Consider the following 18641-nt stretch of genomic DNA (forward strand, 5'->3'; position numbering starts at 1 on the left):
AAACTTCCCAAGAAAAAATTAAAGATGTTTCTACAGTTCCCACAGTAGAATATCCTCCTAAAAAACTTCAAATGTTAAAAGATTTTGATCAAATGACAGAGGAAGAATTAGAGCATTTAGGAGAATTAGAATATGATGATGAAGGTTTATTTCAACAACTGGAAGAGATTAATCGACCCCCTGATTATATTGTGAATGCTCTTCAAAACAACGAATATTCAGCGGATTCAAAACCACAGCAGGACTCATTCCAACAGAACAACCAGCAATATTTCATCTTGTTGAAGAAAAGGTATTGATATTTAATGATAAATTAAAGTTCTTGGGTTCTGCTCAACCCCTTGTTAAACTAACTCCGAGATTAATGTTTCTTCTCACAAAAGATGGAAGACAAGGTTCAACTGTGAGGGATGAATCAAAGTATATTGATAAACCATTGGATATGAAAAATAATGATGATAGAGTATATATTGATCTGCTGAACATTCTTAATTATAGGGTTAGTATTTCTGTTAAAAGTAGGAAAAATGAGAAGGAGAAACACATTATTCAGGCTTTAAGTATCCTTGGTTCAGGTATTAGTTTTCTTCCAGGTGACTCATCGCAATTAGTTAATAGATTGTTGATGTTGTTCGGTAGTAAGAAGGCTGGAAATAATAATTGTTTTAATGAAGCATTAGCCATTTTAGACCAGTTGATGAATATGAAAATAAAAACAATGTCACCCGCAGGATGACCCGTATCTTGCCAAAAGGTGACCACGTGTGACTTCTTTAAGGTCACACTGAGGTGAACAGAGCTGCTATCCACCAGGAGCGACTCCTTGAGGAATATCTGCCTACGAGAGATTCCGATGAGAATCGTTCTACAGAGTAACCATGAAAAATATGCGTTTTCCTCATAACGTCACCAAATGACGTCATAATGTCTCAAGTTTGACATATCTAGAAAGCACTCATCGAGGTGTTCAATTTGAGGTACTACACGATATGGTTCCTAAAACTTGAAAATTTGACCTTGGGGTAAAATATGTTTGACCTCAGGTGCTAACCATGAAGGTCAAGGCCAATCGCCACCAAAAATTAATCAGCTGAGTGCCAGACCATGAACTATATTCCCATGAAGTTTGAAGACGGTCCGATCAAAATTACTCAAAAAATAAGGGTTTCGTCGACTCCCCTGATTTGCGACAAAGTGACCTTGACCTTTGACCTTGACCTTCAAAATTTTGTGCACTGAAAGGGACCTCTATAGGCCTCTGATATGCGAAGTTATAAAAATTTCCAATGATAACTGTGCTCTGCAGAATTTTTTATATGTGATTACAGACAAACAAACAAACAAACAAACAAAAAAAACAAAAAAAAAACATACAAGCTGACTAACATATCTTGCAAAAACTTTGTTTTGGCAAGATAATAATTAATAAATCTCAATATAAAGACATTTTATCTCATCTTAAATAAGATGAGAAGCACAATCCTGAGTTTTAATTTCACAACAAGCGACCACACATCTTCATTCCCATACCCACTACAACTTGACCCAACAAAAGAATATGAGGCATCTTCATTGTCCATGAAAACTTATAATACCTTATTTAATATAACTGATAAAAATAACAAGTTTAGTTATAATCCGGGAACTGGATACAAAACGATAACAGTCTCACCCGGAGCATATGAGATTTCTCAAATATCTTCCGAAATTGCTCGTCTTATGAAAGAACAGGGTGATGAACCAAAAAATATTGTTATAGACATTCAAAAACATACTTCAAAATCAACGATAATACGTAAAAATAACGACAAGGTTGATTTCACAATTGATAATTCATTTAGAGATTTATTGGGTTTCTCCTCAAAAAAGATTGAAACTGATGGGACGTTTTACAGTGATAATGTCATTCAAATATCCCCAGGAATAAATTCGGTATTAATTCACTGTGATTTAATTGATGGTGCTTGTAATGATGGAATAAAAACAAATACAATATTTTTATTCAGCGAATACTCAACCCCAATTGGTTATAAATTCAATATGGAACCCAAAAATCTGGTTTATCTCCAGGTGTCAGGAAAAAACATACACAGAGTAAATTTTAGGATAACCGACCAAGATAATCATATGATTTCTTTTAATGGAGAAGTTATATCCATCAGAGTTCACCTACGTGAAGATTTCCAATAAATAAATATGATGGTTATTGTGAGGAAACACGAGTTGGGAAAATATAAAATAATTGCAGGGGGTGGGATGTTCCTTTCCCCATACTACAAGGGTGAAGGTATGTGTCTTGGTAGAGGATACTATAAACCTAAGAGACAAAGGGGTGTCGAACATCAATTTAGAGGAGATGGGATAATTGATACTCTAATGGGTATTGGTTGAACTATTCTTCAACAAAAAGACCTAATTGGTTCAACTGCTTCTGCTGTGGGAAATGTAGCAGGTGCTGTAAAGAGCATAACAGATGCCCAAAACGAATCTCATAAATTACAAGCAATTAAAGAAATTAGGAAAGGCAAAACTCAGTGGGCCCCCCAAGAATGACAGTAAATAATTAAAATACTTGGGTCAGGGTTTCAAAAGTTTTAACATCTTTTTTCCTAAATAAATACAAGTATGGAAGCAATTGATAGTATCTATGATTTGGATGATACTATTGTCATCTCAAACTCCACTAAAAAAGAGGATTACGTCAAGGTAAAAGCAATAACTGGAACAGACTGGAATGCAAATGGTACAAAAGGTTTTGAAATAAATTATCAACAAACTTATTTGAATCTATCTGAAAGTTTCTTGTTGTGTAAATTTGCATTCAATAAGGATTTGTTATTTGTAAGATTTGTAAGATAAGGATGGGAATAACACAAACGCTACACTCGTAAATGATTTCTTCTGGAAAAGGTTTGAACGTGTTCGTTTGTACATTGGAACACAAGAAGTTTAAGCGGTGGATTATGTCTCTACTGTATCTGAAATGATGAAATTTACACTATATACATTCAGTGATAGAATGGAAAAGGGGGCTGTCGAAGGTTTTATTCCTGATATGTCAACGGGAACCACCACAGACCCTCGATATACTCAAAGGAAAGGAACGTATACTGATGATACAAAAGCAGTTAATAGTTTTACTGTGGCAGTTCCTCTTAAAGGTATTTTTGGATTTTGTGATCATGATGAAGTTCTGTATGGTCTTAAAATTAGATTTCAACTCCAAAGGAATGATAATGAAAATAGATTACTTTGTGGTGTTGCTAGTGCTTTTGGTGATCAGAATAAATTTGTAATTGATGAAATTAGTTTGTATATTAGTGAATATACTCCTAATGTTAAAACAGAAGAGATGTTGAATTGAAGACTGAACTCAAAGAAACCACTCAGTGTATCATAACTCAAAAGAAGATGTCAACACGTTAAACTAAACCAAACCACTTACACATGGAATTTGGGTGTTCTGGAAGGAAAGCCACAATATCTGTGGATCATTTAAAAAAAAAACAACAGATGGCAATACTGCTACTGATAAGAATAATGCATTGAGTGATAATGCTAAGGTGAAACAACTTCTTGCTTCTCTAGATGGAGCATTTTATCCACGAGATAGATTGGAAATTAATTGGGAAAAAAATGATTTTGCTGAAGCATACAAGTCTTACCAAAAGGTGTGTGTGAAAGTAATGGAAATAAAGAACCTATTGTGGATATGACAGCATTTAAAAGTTTGTATACAATCAATGCGTTTGACCTGAGTGCTCAAAAGGAAACTATAAAGTCTAATCGAGTGGATACTTCCCTTTACATTGAAAGAGGAGAGAGTGAAGAAGTTGATACATATTGTTTAATTTTGGAAGAAACAGAATTGCAGATTAATACAGATAATGGTGTGATGATTAGTCTCACATAATTTTTTGTTAAATAAATGAGTGGCAAAGTACCAACTGGGGTATATGTTAATCAAATCAATCTTCATAAACTATCATCTTGTGTTCAAAATCAAAAGCCTTGTACGATTAACGTTAATACAATTTAGAGAAAAGGAGCAGTAAGAATTGATGTTTTGCTCACAAGAGAACAGGTTAAAATCTTGAACGATACTGGCTCACTTAAAATTAAAATGACAAAACCAATGTTGAAAAAATATTCAATAAGAGAGACGAGTGGAGGATTTCTCCCATTTCTAATTCCTTTATTTGCTGGTTTAAGTGCAGTTGGAGCATTGACGGCTGGTATTTCAACAGCGGTGAAAACTGCCAACGAAAGGAAAGCTCAACTCTGGGCTCAAAAAGAATTGGAAAGACATAACAAAGAGTTGGAGAAACAAATTAGTGGAAGTGGTGTCATTGTCGATTTTGCTGAGAAATTTGAAGGTCTGCCTGATAAAGTGAGATTGTTAGTTGGAGATATGCTTTCTTCTATCGCACAAGCAGGTGTAAAATTAACGAAAAGGGGTAATGGATTACATCTTTCTAATAAATAAATGAGCATTGATGAGTGGTTTAAAGAATTGGGAAAGAATACAACATCAAATTTACAACTGGTCAAATATTGTAAGAAATTTAAAATTCATAATGTGGTTATTTGTATGAGAGATGAATTAACAAATGTGCCTAAACATACAAAGAATATTATTATGAACTTAGAAGATAATAATGGGAACGGTTCTCATTGGGTTTGTATTTTTAATAGTCAAGACAAATATTATTTTGATAGTTTTGGTCTTCCACCACCTGTTGAAGTCATAAAATTCTTACAGAATGGTGTTTATCAAACATTTCAAGTCCAAGAATTAAATTCCAAGTGTTGTGGTCAATTATGTCTATATGTATTATTTCAACTCAACAAAATAAAAAATGTTATGACATTATTTTTAATCTAATATAAATGATTTATGTTGGTAAAGATGATTCTATCTTTGGTGTATCCCAAGAACTGGATATTGATTTATCAAATTATTACACAAAGGCACAGGCTGAACGACATAAATATAATATAACCAAAATTATTAATATGAAAAATGCTTATAAATTAAAAAATTCTCCAAGCCCGACTGACGCGAATGACTTGGTGAGATCAAGTGATTTATCACAATATATATCCTTCAATAAAACGGCCGTGTATTCCAAAGAAACTGAAGTGTTGATTTTATCTCCAGGTCATACAGAATTCACAGTTCGAATTAAAATAAATTTTTATAAAGGAGGGTGTATCGTTTGTTTGAGAATAGAACAAGGGGGGTATGATATGAATGATTTAGGGTATAATTGGTCATTTAAAATTGACCTAAAAGACCTGGAACAATTAAATCAGTCTCGTTAGGAAGAATATTATCCACTTGGTATAGAGAATGAGTTTTGTGGAGCCACGATTAGTAAACAACAAATCAAAGAATTTAATTAGGGTAAATGTAATAATGGTTTTGCCCTTCTTTATATCATGAAAACAGAAAAAAACAGGATTATGTATAATAAGTCTGGAAATACAAAATTATTTTACTATGGGAAGATGGGGAGGAGTTTCGTGTCATAATATTATTCTAACATATATTTCTAATACATAAATGACGGCAAGAAGGCTTCAAGAAAATTATCATTTCTGTGTCCAAGCATACCTTCAAAAAAGGGTATTCGGTATTTTAATAAATATGTTCTACAACATAAGAATGAGGTATTTTCAATAAAAGATTGGCATTATGCTGATGTTGATAAACCGACAACTTTAGATTTAATTAGAATGTTAAATAATGAAAAAATTATAAAGTTAAGAAAACATAAGGCTCTTTTAGAAATTCAAAAGAAATTTTATTGGTTTCCTGTTGTAAAAAAAATTATTTTGGATACAGGAATAACAAGAAATCCTGATGAATACATATATGATATTCTATGGGGTATAAGTGATTCAAGGATAGGAAGGGATGAGGAAGGAGTTGAAGAGAGAGAAGAGGAGGAAAGGAGAAGAGAGAGAAGGAAGAGAGGGAGAAGAAAGAGAAGGAGGAAAGAGAGAAGAGAGAGAGGAGAGAGAGAAGAGGGAGAAGAAAGAAGGAGGAAAGAGAAGAGAGAGAAGGAGGAGAGAGAGAAGAGAGAGGAGGAGAGGGAGGAGAGGGAGGAAAGAGCGAGAATAAATAAATATGAAAATATGGAAACCAGTGAGATTAAAAAAAGATTGGAGGTATTACAGAAAATAAATAAATCTCAACTCACCGAGGAGGAAAACAAAGAATTGACAAGTCTATTTGCAATATTTTCGATAAGACTATTGTCAAGGAGAAGATATTGACTTTGATTAAATTTTTCATTTTTTTCTTAAATAAATGGAGGAGAGTGAAGGCATTTCTAAGGATTCTTTATGTTTTAAAAATTAAGATTCAAATGTACATGTTGGAAACTAAAAAGGTGTTCGCACTCTGTATGAATTTTTCTCATAAATAAATGAGTTGTTGTCTCAAATATAAAAAGAAAACTAATACTAAAAATATTTCATATTTTAAAAGTAAAAATAACAGGGTTATACAAAAAGGTTCGGTGAGTGGTTCAAAAAAAAAATCAATTTATCTCCAAACACAAACTCGGAGGAGATATACAAAAGTTTTTATCAGGAAGTAAATTTACAACTAGTGAAATACCAGGGGAATTACATCTACCAGGGTATTCTTTCTGTGGTCCAGGCACAAACTTGGATAAAAAGATTAGATGAGGCAGACAATCCTAAATCATGGAGTAAGCCCATCAATAGGGTTGATGAAGTGTGCATGAGACACGATATTGATTATGGGAATACCACAACTTTGGAAGAAAAGTAGGAAGCTGATAGAGAAATGTTGTATAATTTGTCTCTGATACAAAATCCAACCTTGAGAGAAAAAGTTGATAGGTTCATCGTGAAGAAGATGATCAGTGCTGAATTGAAACTTGGACTTGGAAATTCAAAAAATTTATAGGCTCTAATGATGTCATTAAGACTGAAGAACAATTATCTGATGAATTAGATAAACCAATATTCACAAAGTTTCGTAGAAGGAAGGTTTATTCCAAGGAAGTTGATTATATCTGGTCTGCTGATTTGATTGAACTCAATAATGATAAGGGGTACAAGAATGCTTTAACCATTATTGATTTGAGGAGTAGATACGCATGGGTTGTCCCTTTAATTTACCTCAATTTCTATTAAATGAAAGCTTATTTTATTATAATCACCCCTGTTTATAATTGACCTAAATCTCATTATTCCTCTTACACCCTTCTTATGAATATCCTTATCAGTCTGAAAATTATTAAAAAATACACCATTCTGATCAAGAGTCTTATCAATCTTTGAATCAGACTCTAGATGAAGTTTTTCAATAATCTCAATAGCAAGTGGTGATACTCGAGAAAAAACAACTTTGACACTCGTTTTAAAAACATATGCTGTTCCTTCAAACTCAATATCAGATGAATAAATAATTAGAAATAACATCTATCCAAAAGTTAGAATGTTTTCCTTTTATTAGTTTGACTTCTTTTACATATTCCATCTTTTCACTTGAAATCTCTTGGAATCGTTGTAATGTGTCTGAAAACATCTTTATTTGGTTTTAAACAAAACTCTATTTTAACTAAAAATTTAACCCTTAAATACTATGGAGAATAAACTAACTCTCTGCAAGTTTTGTGATAGATAAGCCCTTATTATTTATAAATATTCTTCTTTCTGTTTAAATTGCGAATCAGAAACAATAGATGATAAGAGAAAGTTTAATAAGGAAAAGGGTTATCTTAAAAAATATAAAGATTCAAATGTTTTATTTTTAAATATTTTAGATGGGGATTATTGTGCAAACAAAATTAAACTTTTGAAGGAATTTGAGAATGAACAAATCTTTATAGGTTCAATGAGTGAGCTAAACAATATGCATTGGTTTATTAAAAAAATTGTCCACCAATCCATACAAGCTCCACCTGCACATTCACCCACCCACTCATCTATTCACCCATCCACATCAAACCTCATCCACATAAACCCGACCCAACGACCCCATGTCCCAACGACAACGACCCCCTGCCCACACAAACCCCTGCCCCAACCCCTGCACACACAAACCCCTGCCCCAACCCCTGCCCCACACAACATGTTTATTTCATTTAAAAAAGTTTCCCTCAGTTAAAAGGGGAGACAAATAAATATACCTTGGGATAAAAAGGGGGTTTATTTTTAGGGAACAAAATATGAATCGCTGAAAATCCCCCATTCATTTACATGGTGAAAAGTGAGCCAGAATCAGTATATTCACCCTACTCACAATCCTGGACAGGTCACTACTCCAACACAGGATACCAGCAAAAGCTGGCACTCATTTTGCTGACCTCAGAAGGATGACAGGCTGAGTCAGCCCCACATGGTATTAATTCAACAGCAGAGTGGAATTTGAACTTAGGATCCTCAGATCCTAAGCCCACCACCCTTACTATTAAGCCAACACCAGGCATACAACTATGATGACTACCACTTATTCTTCAACAGCCCCAATTATTACCACTTTATGGGGTCATCTGGGGAGCATTTTTGGCCAGTATCTTCCTGAAATGGCTGGGCAGGCCTTCTACTGTTGTGGCCAAAAATATTGGCACCCTTGCACTTTTTTCAAATAATGCACCATTTTCTCCAGAAAATTGTTGAAATTAAAAAATCTTTTGGTATCCATAAATGTATTTATTTTGTGTGCAGTGGAATAAAACAAAAAAAAGCTTTAAAAATTACTACATCTTTGCTTATTCCATACAGAAATCCTAAAATGGTCTGGACAATAATATTGGAACCTTTGAGAAGTTGGTTGAAATAATTAGATTTCAAGCAGGTGATTCTCCTTTACTTTGGAATTTAACTCACCCGTAGTAAGTTGCAGGTGCCTGCGATATAAAAATCACTCATTCAACCATTTCCAAACAAGAAAAGGAGTCATTCTCCTGTTTTGTATCACTGTGTGTACCGCAATGAGCATTGAGAAAAGAAAGAAATCCAGAGAATTATCTGAGGAGGTCAGACACAAGATTGTAACCAACCATGGACAATCTCAAGGCTACAAGTCCATCTCCAGAGACTTTGATGTTCCTGTGTCCATCGTACATAATGTTATCAGGAAGTTTAAGGCCCATGGCACTGTAGCCAACCTCCCTGGATGTGGCGGCAAGAGAAAACTTGATCGAATATTGCAGTGAAGGATTGCTCGAATTGTGGAGAAAGCAGCTCGATCAACTGCTAAACAGACTCAAGCTGACCTTGAGACACAAGGTACAACAGTTTCAACTCGCACCATCTGTCACCAACTCAGCGAAAGGGGGTTCTATGTTAGGAGACCCAGGAGGACCCCACTGGAGAGAGAGAGAGAGAGAGAGAGAGAGAGAGAGAGAGAGAGAGAGAGAGAGAGAGAGAGAGAGAGAGAGAGAGAGAGAGAGAGAGAGAGAGAGAGAGAGAGAGAGAGGGAGAGAGGGAGAGAGGGAGAGAGGGAGAGAGGGAGACATATAAGAAAGCCTGACTGGAGTTTTCAAAAACACACCTGAACAAGCCAAAATCCTTCTGGGAGAATGTACTGTGGACAGATGAGACCAAATTAGAGCTTTTTGGTGAAGAACATCATCTCTATGTTAGCAGAAAACAAAATGAAACCTTCAAAGAAAAGAACACCTTCCCAACAGTCAAACATGGAGGAGGTTCACTGATATTTTGGGGTTGATGTGCTGCCTCTGGCACTGGGTGCCTTGAATGTGTGCATGGCATCATGAAATCAGGAGATTACCAAGGTATTTTGGAGCACAATGTTCAACCAAGTGTCAGAAAGATGGGTCTCCTTCGAAGGTCATGGGTCTTGTCGCAGGACAATGACCCCAAACACACTTCAAAAAACACACGGCAATGGTTCAAGACAAAACGTTGGACTGTTCTGAAGTGGCCAGCAATGTGTCCACATTTAAATCTCATTGAACACCTGTGGGGAGATCTGAAAAAAGCAGTTGAGAGAAGGCACCCTTCAGCAGTTTGCACAAGAAGAGTCGGCCAAACTGCCAGTAGAGAAGTGAAGGAAGCTCATTAATGGATACAGGAAGTGCTTGACTGCAGTTATTTTGTCCAAAGGTTGTGCTACCAAATATTAAGTCTACGATGTCATTAATTTTGTCAACACCATTTATTTTTATTTTCTGATTTAAAATAATATATTAAGTTCTGAATCAAAAACAAAGGTTCTGTAATATTCACAGTGAAATGAAGAATTGTGGAGACTAAATACTTCCGCCAATTTAAACGTATTTTTAGAGAAAATTGTGAGTTATTTGAAAAAAGTGCAAGGGTGCCAATATTTTTGACCATGACTGTATTTCACAGAAGGTGGTTTGGATCGGAATTTGTCATTTGTTCAGATTGCTGACAATAACTCGCCAACTCTTTATGGAAGATTGCACCGTGGAATCTTCAAAATCTTCCAACTAATGCTAGTTGGGCCACCCAGCTTAACATTGATCTGAGGGACGAACTTTGTGATGTAATGCTCTGCCTGCAAAAACACTAATCTGACAGTTTATAGTCAGGCTGGTAATCGAACCCAGAATGGACAGCTCAAAAGTAGGGGGGCTATGTCTGCACCATTCATTCAAATCAACAGTGCTTTAATAATAGTCATTCATTAGATTAAGATTTCACAATCAACTGACCAGGAGGTGATTTCATATTTGTTTTCGAAAAGTGGGAAAGGATAGAGTAGATTCTTGCTCTTCCATGAACTCTGATCTTCTGGAGAAAAAAAAATGGCATTTTCATTCTCTCTTTACAGGAGCAAAGTTCATGGAAGGACAAGGTAGATCTGTCAGTGAGACAAACATCAAGGAAATGAATGAACAGGATAAGATGACATGGAGGAGGTGAGGAAAGGTTGAAACTAGTAAGGAGGATGGTTGCTTAAAGAAAGGTTAATGAGGGTAATAAAGATCATGGGACAGAATTGGGGATGACAAGAGATGGTGATACACTTGCTTAAAGCACTGGAAGAAAGAATGAGACAGAACAGTCTCTGGAAGGTGGTTACGTAGTTGGGAGAAGTGAGGAATAAAAGAGTTTAGGGGTGCAGTCAGCCTGGATTTTAGAAGTTTAACCATGAGGGGTTACTGGAAGAATGCATGCATCCTGGAGAACATAGGGAGGGTCAGAAGACTGGGATAGCAGAGGGAGAAATATCAGAGAATAAATTGGTAGAAAACAGAAAGACCACCAACCTACCTGCAATGTGAAAGTAACAGATTTTGTGCTTCTGTCTCATCACGATATATTCCAATAATTTTGAGAGCTTTGGATTCCACAGAATCCAAGAGAGACATGTAATGCTTGGGTGCTACCACATTGCAGAAAGCAGTACTCCATTGAGTCATGGACAAAGGTGTTGTCGACTGAGTAGTTATGATTTTCCAAGGAAACACCTGGATTGAAGGAGGATATCCAATTCGTGGTTGGATCTGGAGGCCAGCTTTGCTTTGTGGTTAGTCCAAAAAAGGTCATGGCTGTTGGTGAGGCCTAGAATTCCAAGAGACTGAACTTCTTCCAGTGGATGACCATCCAAATAGAAAGGAGTGTTCATTTGACAACCCTTCCGGTGTGATCGGGTGAAATTGAGATTTTCCAGGATTAAAGGACATGTTCCATTTATCAGATCAGTGTATAATAATTTCCAGATCAGCTGAAATATTCAGCTGCGTTCTGTCTCACAGAGGGATGGGGGTACTTTATGACACAGTGCAGTCATCTGCAAAAAAGGAAGAGAAGAATTTCCAGAGCACCGTACAGATCATTTATTGAGATGAGGACACGACTGGGCACAAAGCTCTGCCTTATGGACCTTCAGCCTCCACTGGGAGAGGGAAGGAGAGGGATCCATTGATGGCAACATGTTTACTGCCTGAGTAAAGGAAGTTAGAAATCCAGGAATGAAGGTGGCCTCTTCTATGCCACAGCCAAAGAGCTTGGCAAGCAAAGCATGATGTTAGACTATTTGGAATGCCCAAAATATGTACAGTGTGACAGTCATAACCTCTTGTGTCAGATAGAGAGCATACAACCATTGCTGAGAGAAGAGCAGAAGCATGTGTAGAGTTGAGTGACCTGGACGGAATCTAAACCGATGGTCGGAGATCATGATGTTTGAAAACAGAAAAGAGACATCAGAAGCAATGATGGATTCCATAACTTTGCTTGTAATTGAAGCAAGCTCACTTGCCTATAGTTGGTCGAGTCTGTTTTTGTACCTTTCTTGTTGATTGGAGTGATGTTTGCTGATTTCTATGCAGAGAGAAAGCAGCCAAGGAGGACAGAATGAAAAAAGCAGATAGAGCTGAAGCAAGATCAGTGGCACAGGAGGTGAGAACATGGGCACTGATGCCATCTGGGCCCATCGCTGAAGCAGGGTCAAGGCTGGACAGAACTTTCTCTACCTTCTCCGGTAAGAAGGTAGAATGCTGGAAGGATATTCGGGTAAGAACAGCTTTGAGCAGTTCTGGTACGAACAGCTCGAAGTATCACTAATATTGGAAGGATATAATGTCCAGTAGACATTTGGCATGGGGGGGAGGGTGGGGGGCAAAATGGATGCAGAGCTGCACATAGGTTAAGGACATGAGATTTGGAGGCAAAGACAGAGTTTAGACGTGCTATCATCTTTGGTAGAATTTGCAGTAATGCTGTTTGAGGTGAGGGACAGGATGGAGGGGGAGCAGATGTAATTTATCACCCACACCAGAGGAGAGGGCGTTGCATTTGGGTCAGTTTGTCTGTCTGTTTGTCTGTTTGGTTGTTTGTTTGTATGTCGCAAAGAACGTGAGTACGGTTTATCTCTGCAACCGACTGTTGAATTGAAACAAAATTTTCACCATTGGAGCGACAACTCAAGTAGAATGTTGTAATGATAATTATGACATCATAGGTCACGTGGTGTGGTAGTCATATTGAAAAAAAATGAAAACCTTGGACTTTTGTATCTCTGAAACCCCACCTAGGAAAAAATTTAAACTTGGCACATGGCAAGTACTCCCATATTATGATAACGTGGTTCAGCAGTCATATTGATTTTTTGTTTTAAAACCTTCAAAAGTCTTCTGTGAAACAGCTAAACAGATCGAGGCAAAACTTTAGTTATGACCACCTATCAGTGTGACCACTCCTTGGCTTTTTTCACAAGATCCTGGCTATTCGTTGTTCCCCTTGGCATCTTGGTTTTCTAAAGGTTTTCTTGGCATATAGGTTTTCTATTATCATCGCTTTTCCGAAACCTTGTGAATTCTTGGCTTTTTTCATTGGCTCACCTTGGCATTGATGAAAATGAGGAGCGGTCACACTGCCACCTATCCATGAGGGACAAAGTGCTCCCACCGATGAGATCATCGGTCACATGATTTGGTAGCCATTTTGGATTTACCCTAAAATCTTTTAAAAACGTCTTCTCCAGAACGGCTGGACAGATTGAGGGGAGACTTTACCCACATGCTCCTCAAATCTTTGGGATACCAAGGTGTTTACGAATAACTGATAGGTCGCATGGTCTGTCAGTCATATTGGATTGAACGGAAATCTTTAAAAAAAAAAAATTCTTGAACCGTTTCATCATTCGACATGAAGCTTCACAATTATGATCTTGTATTGATGGGGAATATATTTTTTAAATCTCGACCTGATTGCACGCATGGACTAATAGCCATAATTATTTGATTTTTTAAAACTGGGTTCTTTTATTTTTTTTGAATAAGGCTCACTTGGCTGTGCCTGGATGGGTTTGAGGGTAGAGGAGTAGCAGCCGAAACTGAAATCCTATCCAGGTTCCTGGTGATGATTTCATCTTTTCTTTTTGCTTGTTCGGGTTCCTTCTGATGACTCCAATGCAGGACTGTACCTATTTGCTCTTCCATTTAATTTTAATTAAATTTATTTTAATCCAATTCTAAATTAAATTGAATAACCATAAACGTCATGGGTCAGAGTCAGGTGTCCGATCAAAGTGGAACGTCTTGGTACCCGGTCATCACTGCCAACAGTTTTAAAGTAGCAGTTCAAGTTATTTCTCTTCTTAATTACATCACACACCAGTACACAAACACCACACAAGATACACTTCACATTATTTTGCAAAGTAGATTTTAATTTCAATTAATGTCAATAGTGTTCTTGATCGAGATCCAGTCGTATAAATGATATTCCTACCTCATGATGGTTGGGAATATTTCTCCTGTGAACAAGTACAAGAGGTTGAATGAGGCAGCAATAGACCCTTTACCTATAACTGCAAGAGATGCTCGAAGTATCACCATGTCTGAAAAGCATTAAAGTTTCAAGAATGATCAGGATACACAATTACCAAGATGAATATATAAATTCACAGTTTAAGGAGTTGAAATACGAGGCCATATATTTCAACAAGAAGCCGAACAGGAAATACATTCGACCTAATCCTGGATAAAAGCAAGAGCTTGATTGATACAGCAAGGTCAGCAAGTAGAACTAACAGTAAAGTGAGACAAATTTAAATAATTGCTGTGAAAGTTTCGTGTTGTGACAAATTGTGGTGGAAAAGGGGGATTATTGAGCAATACTGTGGCGTAGATAGGAACTTTAATATGGAAATCTTATGCCATCCTGCTTGTAGGGAGCAGAGTCCCAGAAATGCACTGCAGTCTCTTACAGGATTATAAGGTGTTATAGTCACAGTATTTTACAGACTTCATCTTTAAATGGCCCATTATTGCCACCTTCTAGTGTGGTTGGTAAAGGGGAATGTCTTTTGCCCCATTTAACAGGAACGGGCTGGCCAGGCAAGATGTTCGACTCGAGAAATTTGGAATCTATCTCGGGGTGCAAGCAATTACTCACATACTCTTCACGAGTCACGGTGGGATTTTTGAAATCCCCCAACTAATGCTCGCAAACTTGTCTTCCAGCTTAACGTCCTTCCGATGGACGGCACACAAATTGACGCATCTCCATCCAAGCGAAACACCAGTGTGACAGTTTATAGCTGGGTAAGAGATTTGAACCCAGGATAGGTAGCTCAAAGGTGAGTGCGTATACTTCTACGTTACATCCTTCCAGTTGTTCCAGTCCGAGCATTTTCGAGAGTTGCAACTTGCAAATGCAGTATCACGTTAAATAGATATACAGTGTATAAAAGTGGCGACCTGAGAATTTGATCAAACAGTTTGAGGATGTAATTCGTCAGAAATACTTGTTGAATAAATTTTTTTTTAAGTATGAAAGTTGTGAGGGTAGATGGTTGAAGAACAAGCCGCAATAGTTTAATCACAAAATATAGAAATGAGTAAAGGTGGAAAAATAAACAACCGAGTGACGTCATTGCAGAAAATGAAGAGAGATATGAGGATAATATTGACCAGCAGACAAGAAAGAGATAAAAATATAAATAATTCAAAAATGTTGAAGTGTATGGTTTTAGTGTACGGCAAACCACATTTCAAGATTATTCGAGGTAATACTCACACGCTACATCATATTTGAATCCTCCACATGTCAAAACTGTCACAAGTGATTTTTTTTCATGAAACGCTTTTACAAAGGCAACCACACTTTATGGTACTGGTGGAGTTTGTTTTAAGAGAAGAGTTCAAAATATTCTACCAACGAGATACAATAATCCAGGACATGCAAACTTTTTGATTTTTCATTAAACCAGCAAGTTTTGCCTGTCCGTGCCCGCACAGGATTCTAAACGGTGTCGGGATTTTTATTTTTTTGGGATGCACTGTCGAGGCTCGTATGAGAGCTAACACACATAGAACGTACAACAAGGGGAGTAGGAGACAAGAGTGGTGGGAGAGGGAAGGGAAAAACATTGGGGAACAGAGACATGAGGAGATCTGGGGAAGGGAGAGGGATGGGGTGGGGTACACGGGGTAAACAAGATGGACACGACAGGGACTTTCAGGTCCTTATGCGACAGAGACTTTCAGGAAGGAAAGTAGGGAATTTGAAGAAGGTGGGTTTGGGATGGATTAACGGGGGGAGAAAAGATCGTGGTTTTGGATGGGGGAAGATAAGAGATGGTGGTGAACAGCTGTTTTGAAGACCTGGAGGAAAGAGTGGGATTGAAGAGAGTGTGGAAGTTTGTTCCAAAGGTGGGGAAAAGAGGAATGAAAGAGTGAAGGTGAGCAGTGATTCTTGATTTTGGTAGTTTTACCAGAAGGGGGTTGCTAGCGGACCTTGAGTGCCCTGCGGAGATATGGTGAGGAAATCGTCGACCGAGAATTAACAGGGTCCAACTACACTTTTGTAAAGTTTGAGAAAAATGAAATCAAAAATTCAAAGTGGAATTGCTGCTATGTCATAACATTTTATTTTCATATCGTGGGCTACATAACAGGTAGATATAAAGGTTACATAAAATAATCTTACTTAGTTTCCTCTGTTGCCCTTCTACATGGACTTCTTCTAAATTTGAATGAAATGTCAGATAGACCCTGTTAATTCTCGGTCGACGAAATATCTCAGACAGAGCAAAGGGGTGGGGGGGGAAGCTGGAGAGTAGACGGTAGAAGACAGAAAGACCACAGACCTGCCTGTGGTGAGACAGTGAGAGACTCGAAGACTCAGCATCATCGCGGGAGATATCAATGATCCTAAATGCCTTGGTTTCCACAGCATGAAGCTGAGAAAGGTGAGAGGCAGGAGCACCAGCCCAGAGTTGAGAGAAGTACTCCATCAGGCTGTGGACGAAAGCTTTTTATGTGGTCAGGAGCTTAAGTGTACCAAGGAAGGACTTTGCACGAAAGAGGATGCCCATGTCGGTGGCTGGCTTTGGAGGCCGGTTTGGAAATGTGGCTTTCCCAGGAAGGATCATTAGCAGATAGTGAGATTTCATTGATATATGTGCAGTTAGACCTTTCCCTAAGGGCTAATGGATAAAACGAGATGAAGTGCATTGTGTGGATCTCATAGTTAGGTCTGATTATATCTCTATCTTCATTCCAACTCTTCCTCTTATTCCTGAAATAAATCCTAGTAGGCACCGCACCGAGACAGCCGCTTCTGCAAACCACAGCAACATCCTCCACGATAAGAATGCGTCCTCGCGGAGGCCAAAGGAAACATAACCTACAACATGGAAAAATCCTCCGCTGCAAGATACGATGTCAAAGGGAATAGTCGAACCAGACGTCAAATCCCAATGCCGTACAGGACGCACACGGTGCGCTCTTTACAACCCTAATAACTATATCCAATCCTTTCCTTCAATCCATCGCACAGTACGGGCACAAATAGCGCACCTCTTCATTCGGGTCTGCGCGCTGATTACAATGGCATATTAACATCGCACTGTACGGGGCACGAATAGCGCACCTTTTTGTTTGGGTCTGCACGCTGGGTCACTAACAGTTTACCCTCGATTTTCGCATGCCTCCGCGGATGGCAGACATCCTCCCGCACCCCCCGCCTCATTGCAGCCGCCACCAAACAGGGGCATGCTCTACGGCCCAGATCTCTCGAGCCGCATGGCGTCCGGAACAAGCAAGCGCATTGATCAGCGCCAACCGCAGCATGTCGGGGGTGCCCGAGTGAGCATGCAGGGCCAATGCGTCCCTCGGCTAATCGCCGGAGCATGACCTGGGAGTTTGGTGGAATGCGATTCATATCGCGGGGTTTGGAGAGAGACAATTCCACAGCTCGGCGATGTCTTGCCGAATCTAAAGGATAGCTGTTTCCGGCAGTGGTGGCCAGCTTGTGTGGTGGCCGGGGACCAATGGGAGCGCCTAATTCGGGTGTCGACGCATCACTTCGGGGTGGCGCCCCACCCTGCACTGCAGGGCCTATAAAGGGTGGATCGCGAAGCCGTCCGCAGTAGTCGTCGTCGTCCTCATCATCTTTGCCTGGACTTTGATCGATCCCTGTATACGCCTGCTGCTCCGCAAGTCCCATCCACCATTCCGCCCACTCCCTCTTGATCTCCGCCTTCTATGGAATCTCCACTCCCTCGCCGCTGGCTCCACCCACCCACCTTCTCCGCCTGCCACTCGACGTTGGACACCCACTCACCTGGCTCCACATAAAGTCCCTCCCTCATGCCTGACAGTCTCGCCCATTCTCTGGATCGGCGCAGGCGCTGCGCCAGCACCATAGCCAAGCAGTAGAGGATGCGCCAGCTATCAAGCAGGGATCGTTTAGCGGAGCGTCCCCCCAAACGTACTGGTTAGCGCAGTCGGTCAACCATGCAAGGTATAAGAAGACTGTTAGCCTCATATCCTCTCCTTTCTTCTAATGCACTCCTCTTTATTGGGTTTGTGCGTGTGCGTGTGCGTGTGCATGTGCATGTGCTAAAGTCCTAGCTTTAAGTTGAGATTGTAGAAGATATATCGGAAAAGGTCTGCTCTGTGGCTGCTTTAGTAAGTTGCTTGTTTCATTGACACACTGCACATTTCTTTCTGTCGCTGCTTTACATACAACAATAAACTACCTTCACTGTGACACGTATTTTTCCTCGCCTACCTGTAATAAATGATTGTGTAGAAATGTTCCCATCTCGTTGTTGTCGTTTCTTTCATTGATCCAGCATGGTCCATATCCTAGCCCAGCCAGGATTTTATTCCCAACGATCCGTTCTTTTAGCCGGTATGTTCCTTGGC

The 18641-nt window shown here is 38.8% G+C and overlaps 1 protein-coding gene across 2 annotated transcripts in view; it reads right to left on the reverse strand.

Annotated features, from left to right (window-relative positions):
* LOC147012191 (solute carrier family 22 member 6-B-like) overlaps positions 1 to 18641 on the reverse strand; it is an 89831-nt gene that overhangs the window by 20734 nt on the left and 50456 nt on the right. For both annotated transcript variants that reach the window (XM_085856017.1, XM_085856020.1), the window contains exon 8: positions 14215 to 14323. In XM_085856017.1, the coding sequence (XP_085712143.1) occupies positions 14215 to 14323 (109 nt within the window). The remainder of the gene's footprint in view (positions 1 to 14214; positions 14324 to 18641) is intronic.

Source organism: Eptatretus burgeri, chromosome 15 (assembly GCF_056783735.1).
Source record: "Eptatretus burgeri isolate ZD-2024b chromosome 15, Ebu_testis_v1, whole genome shotgun sequence".
NCBI classification, from domain to species: domain Eukaryota; kingdom Metazoa; phylum Chordata; class Myxini; order Myxiniformes; family Myxinidae; genus Eptatretus; species Eptatretus burgeri.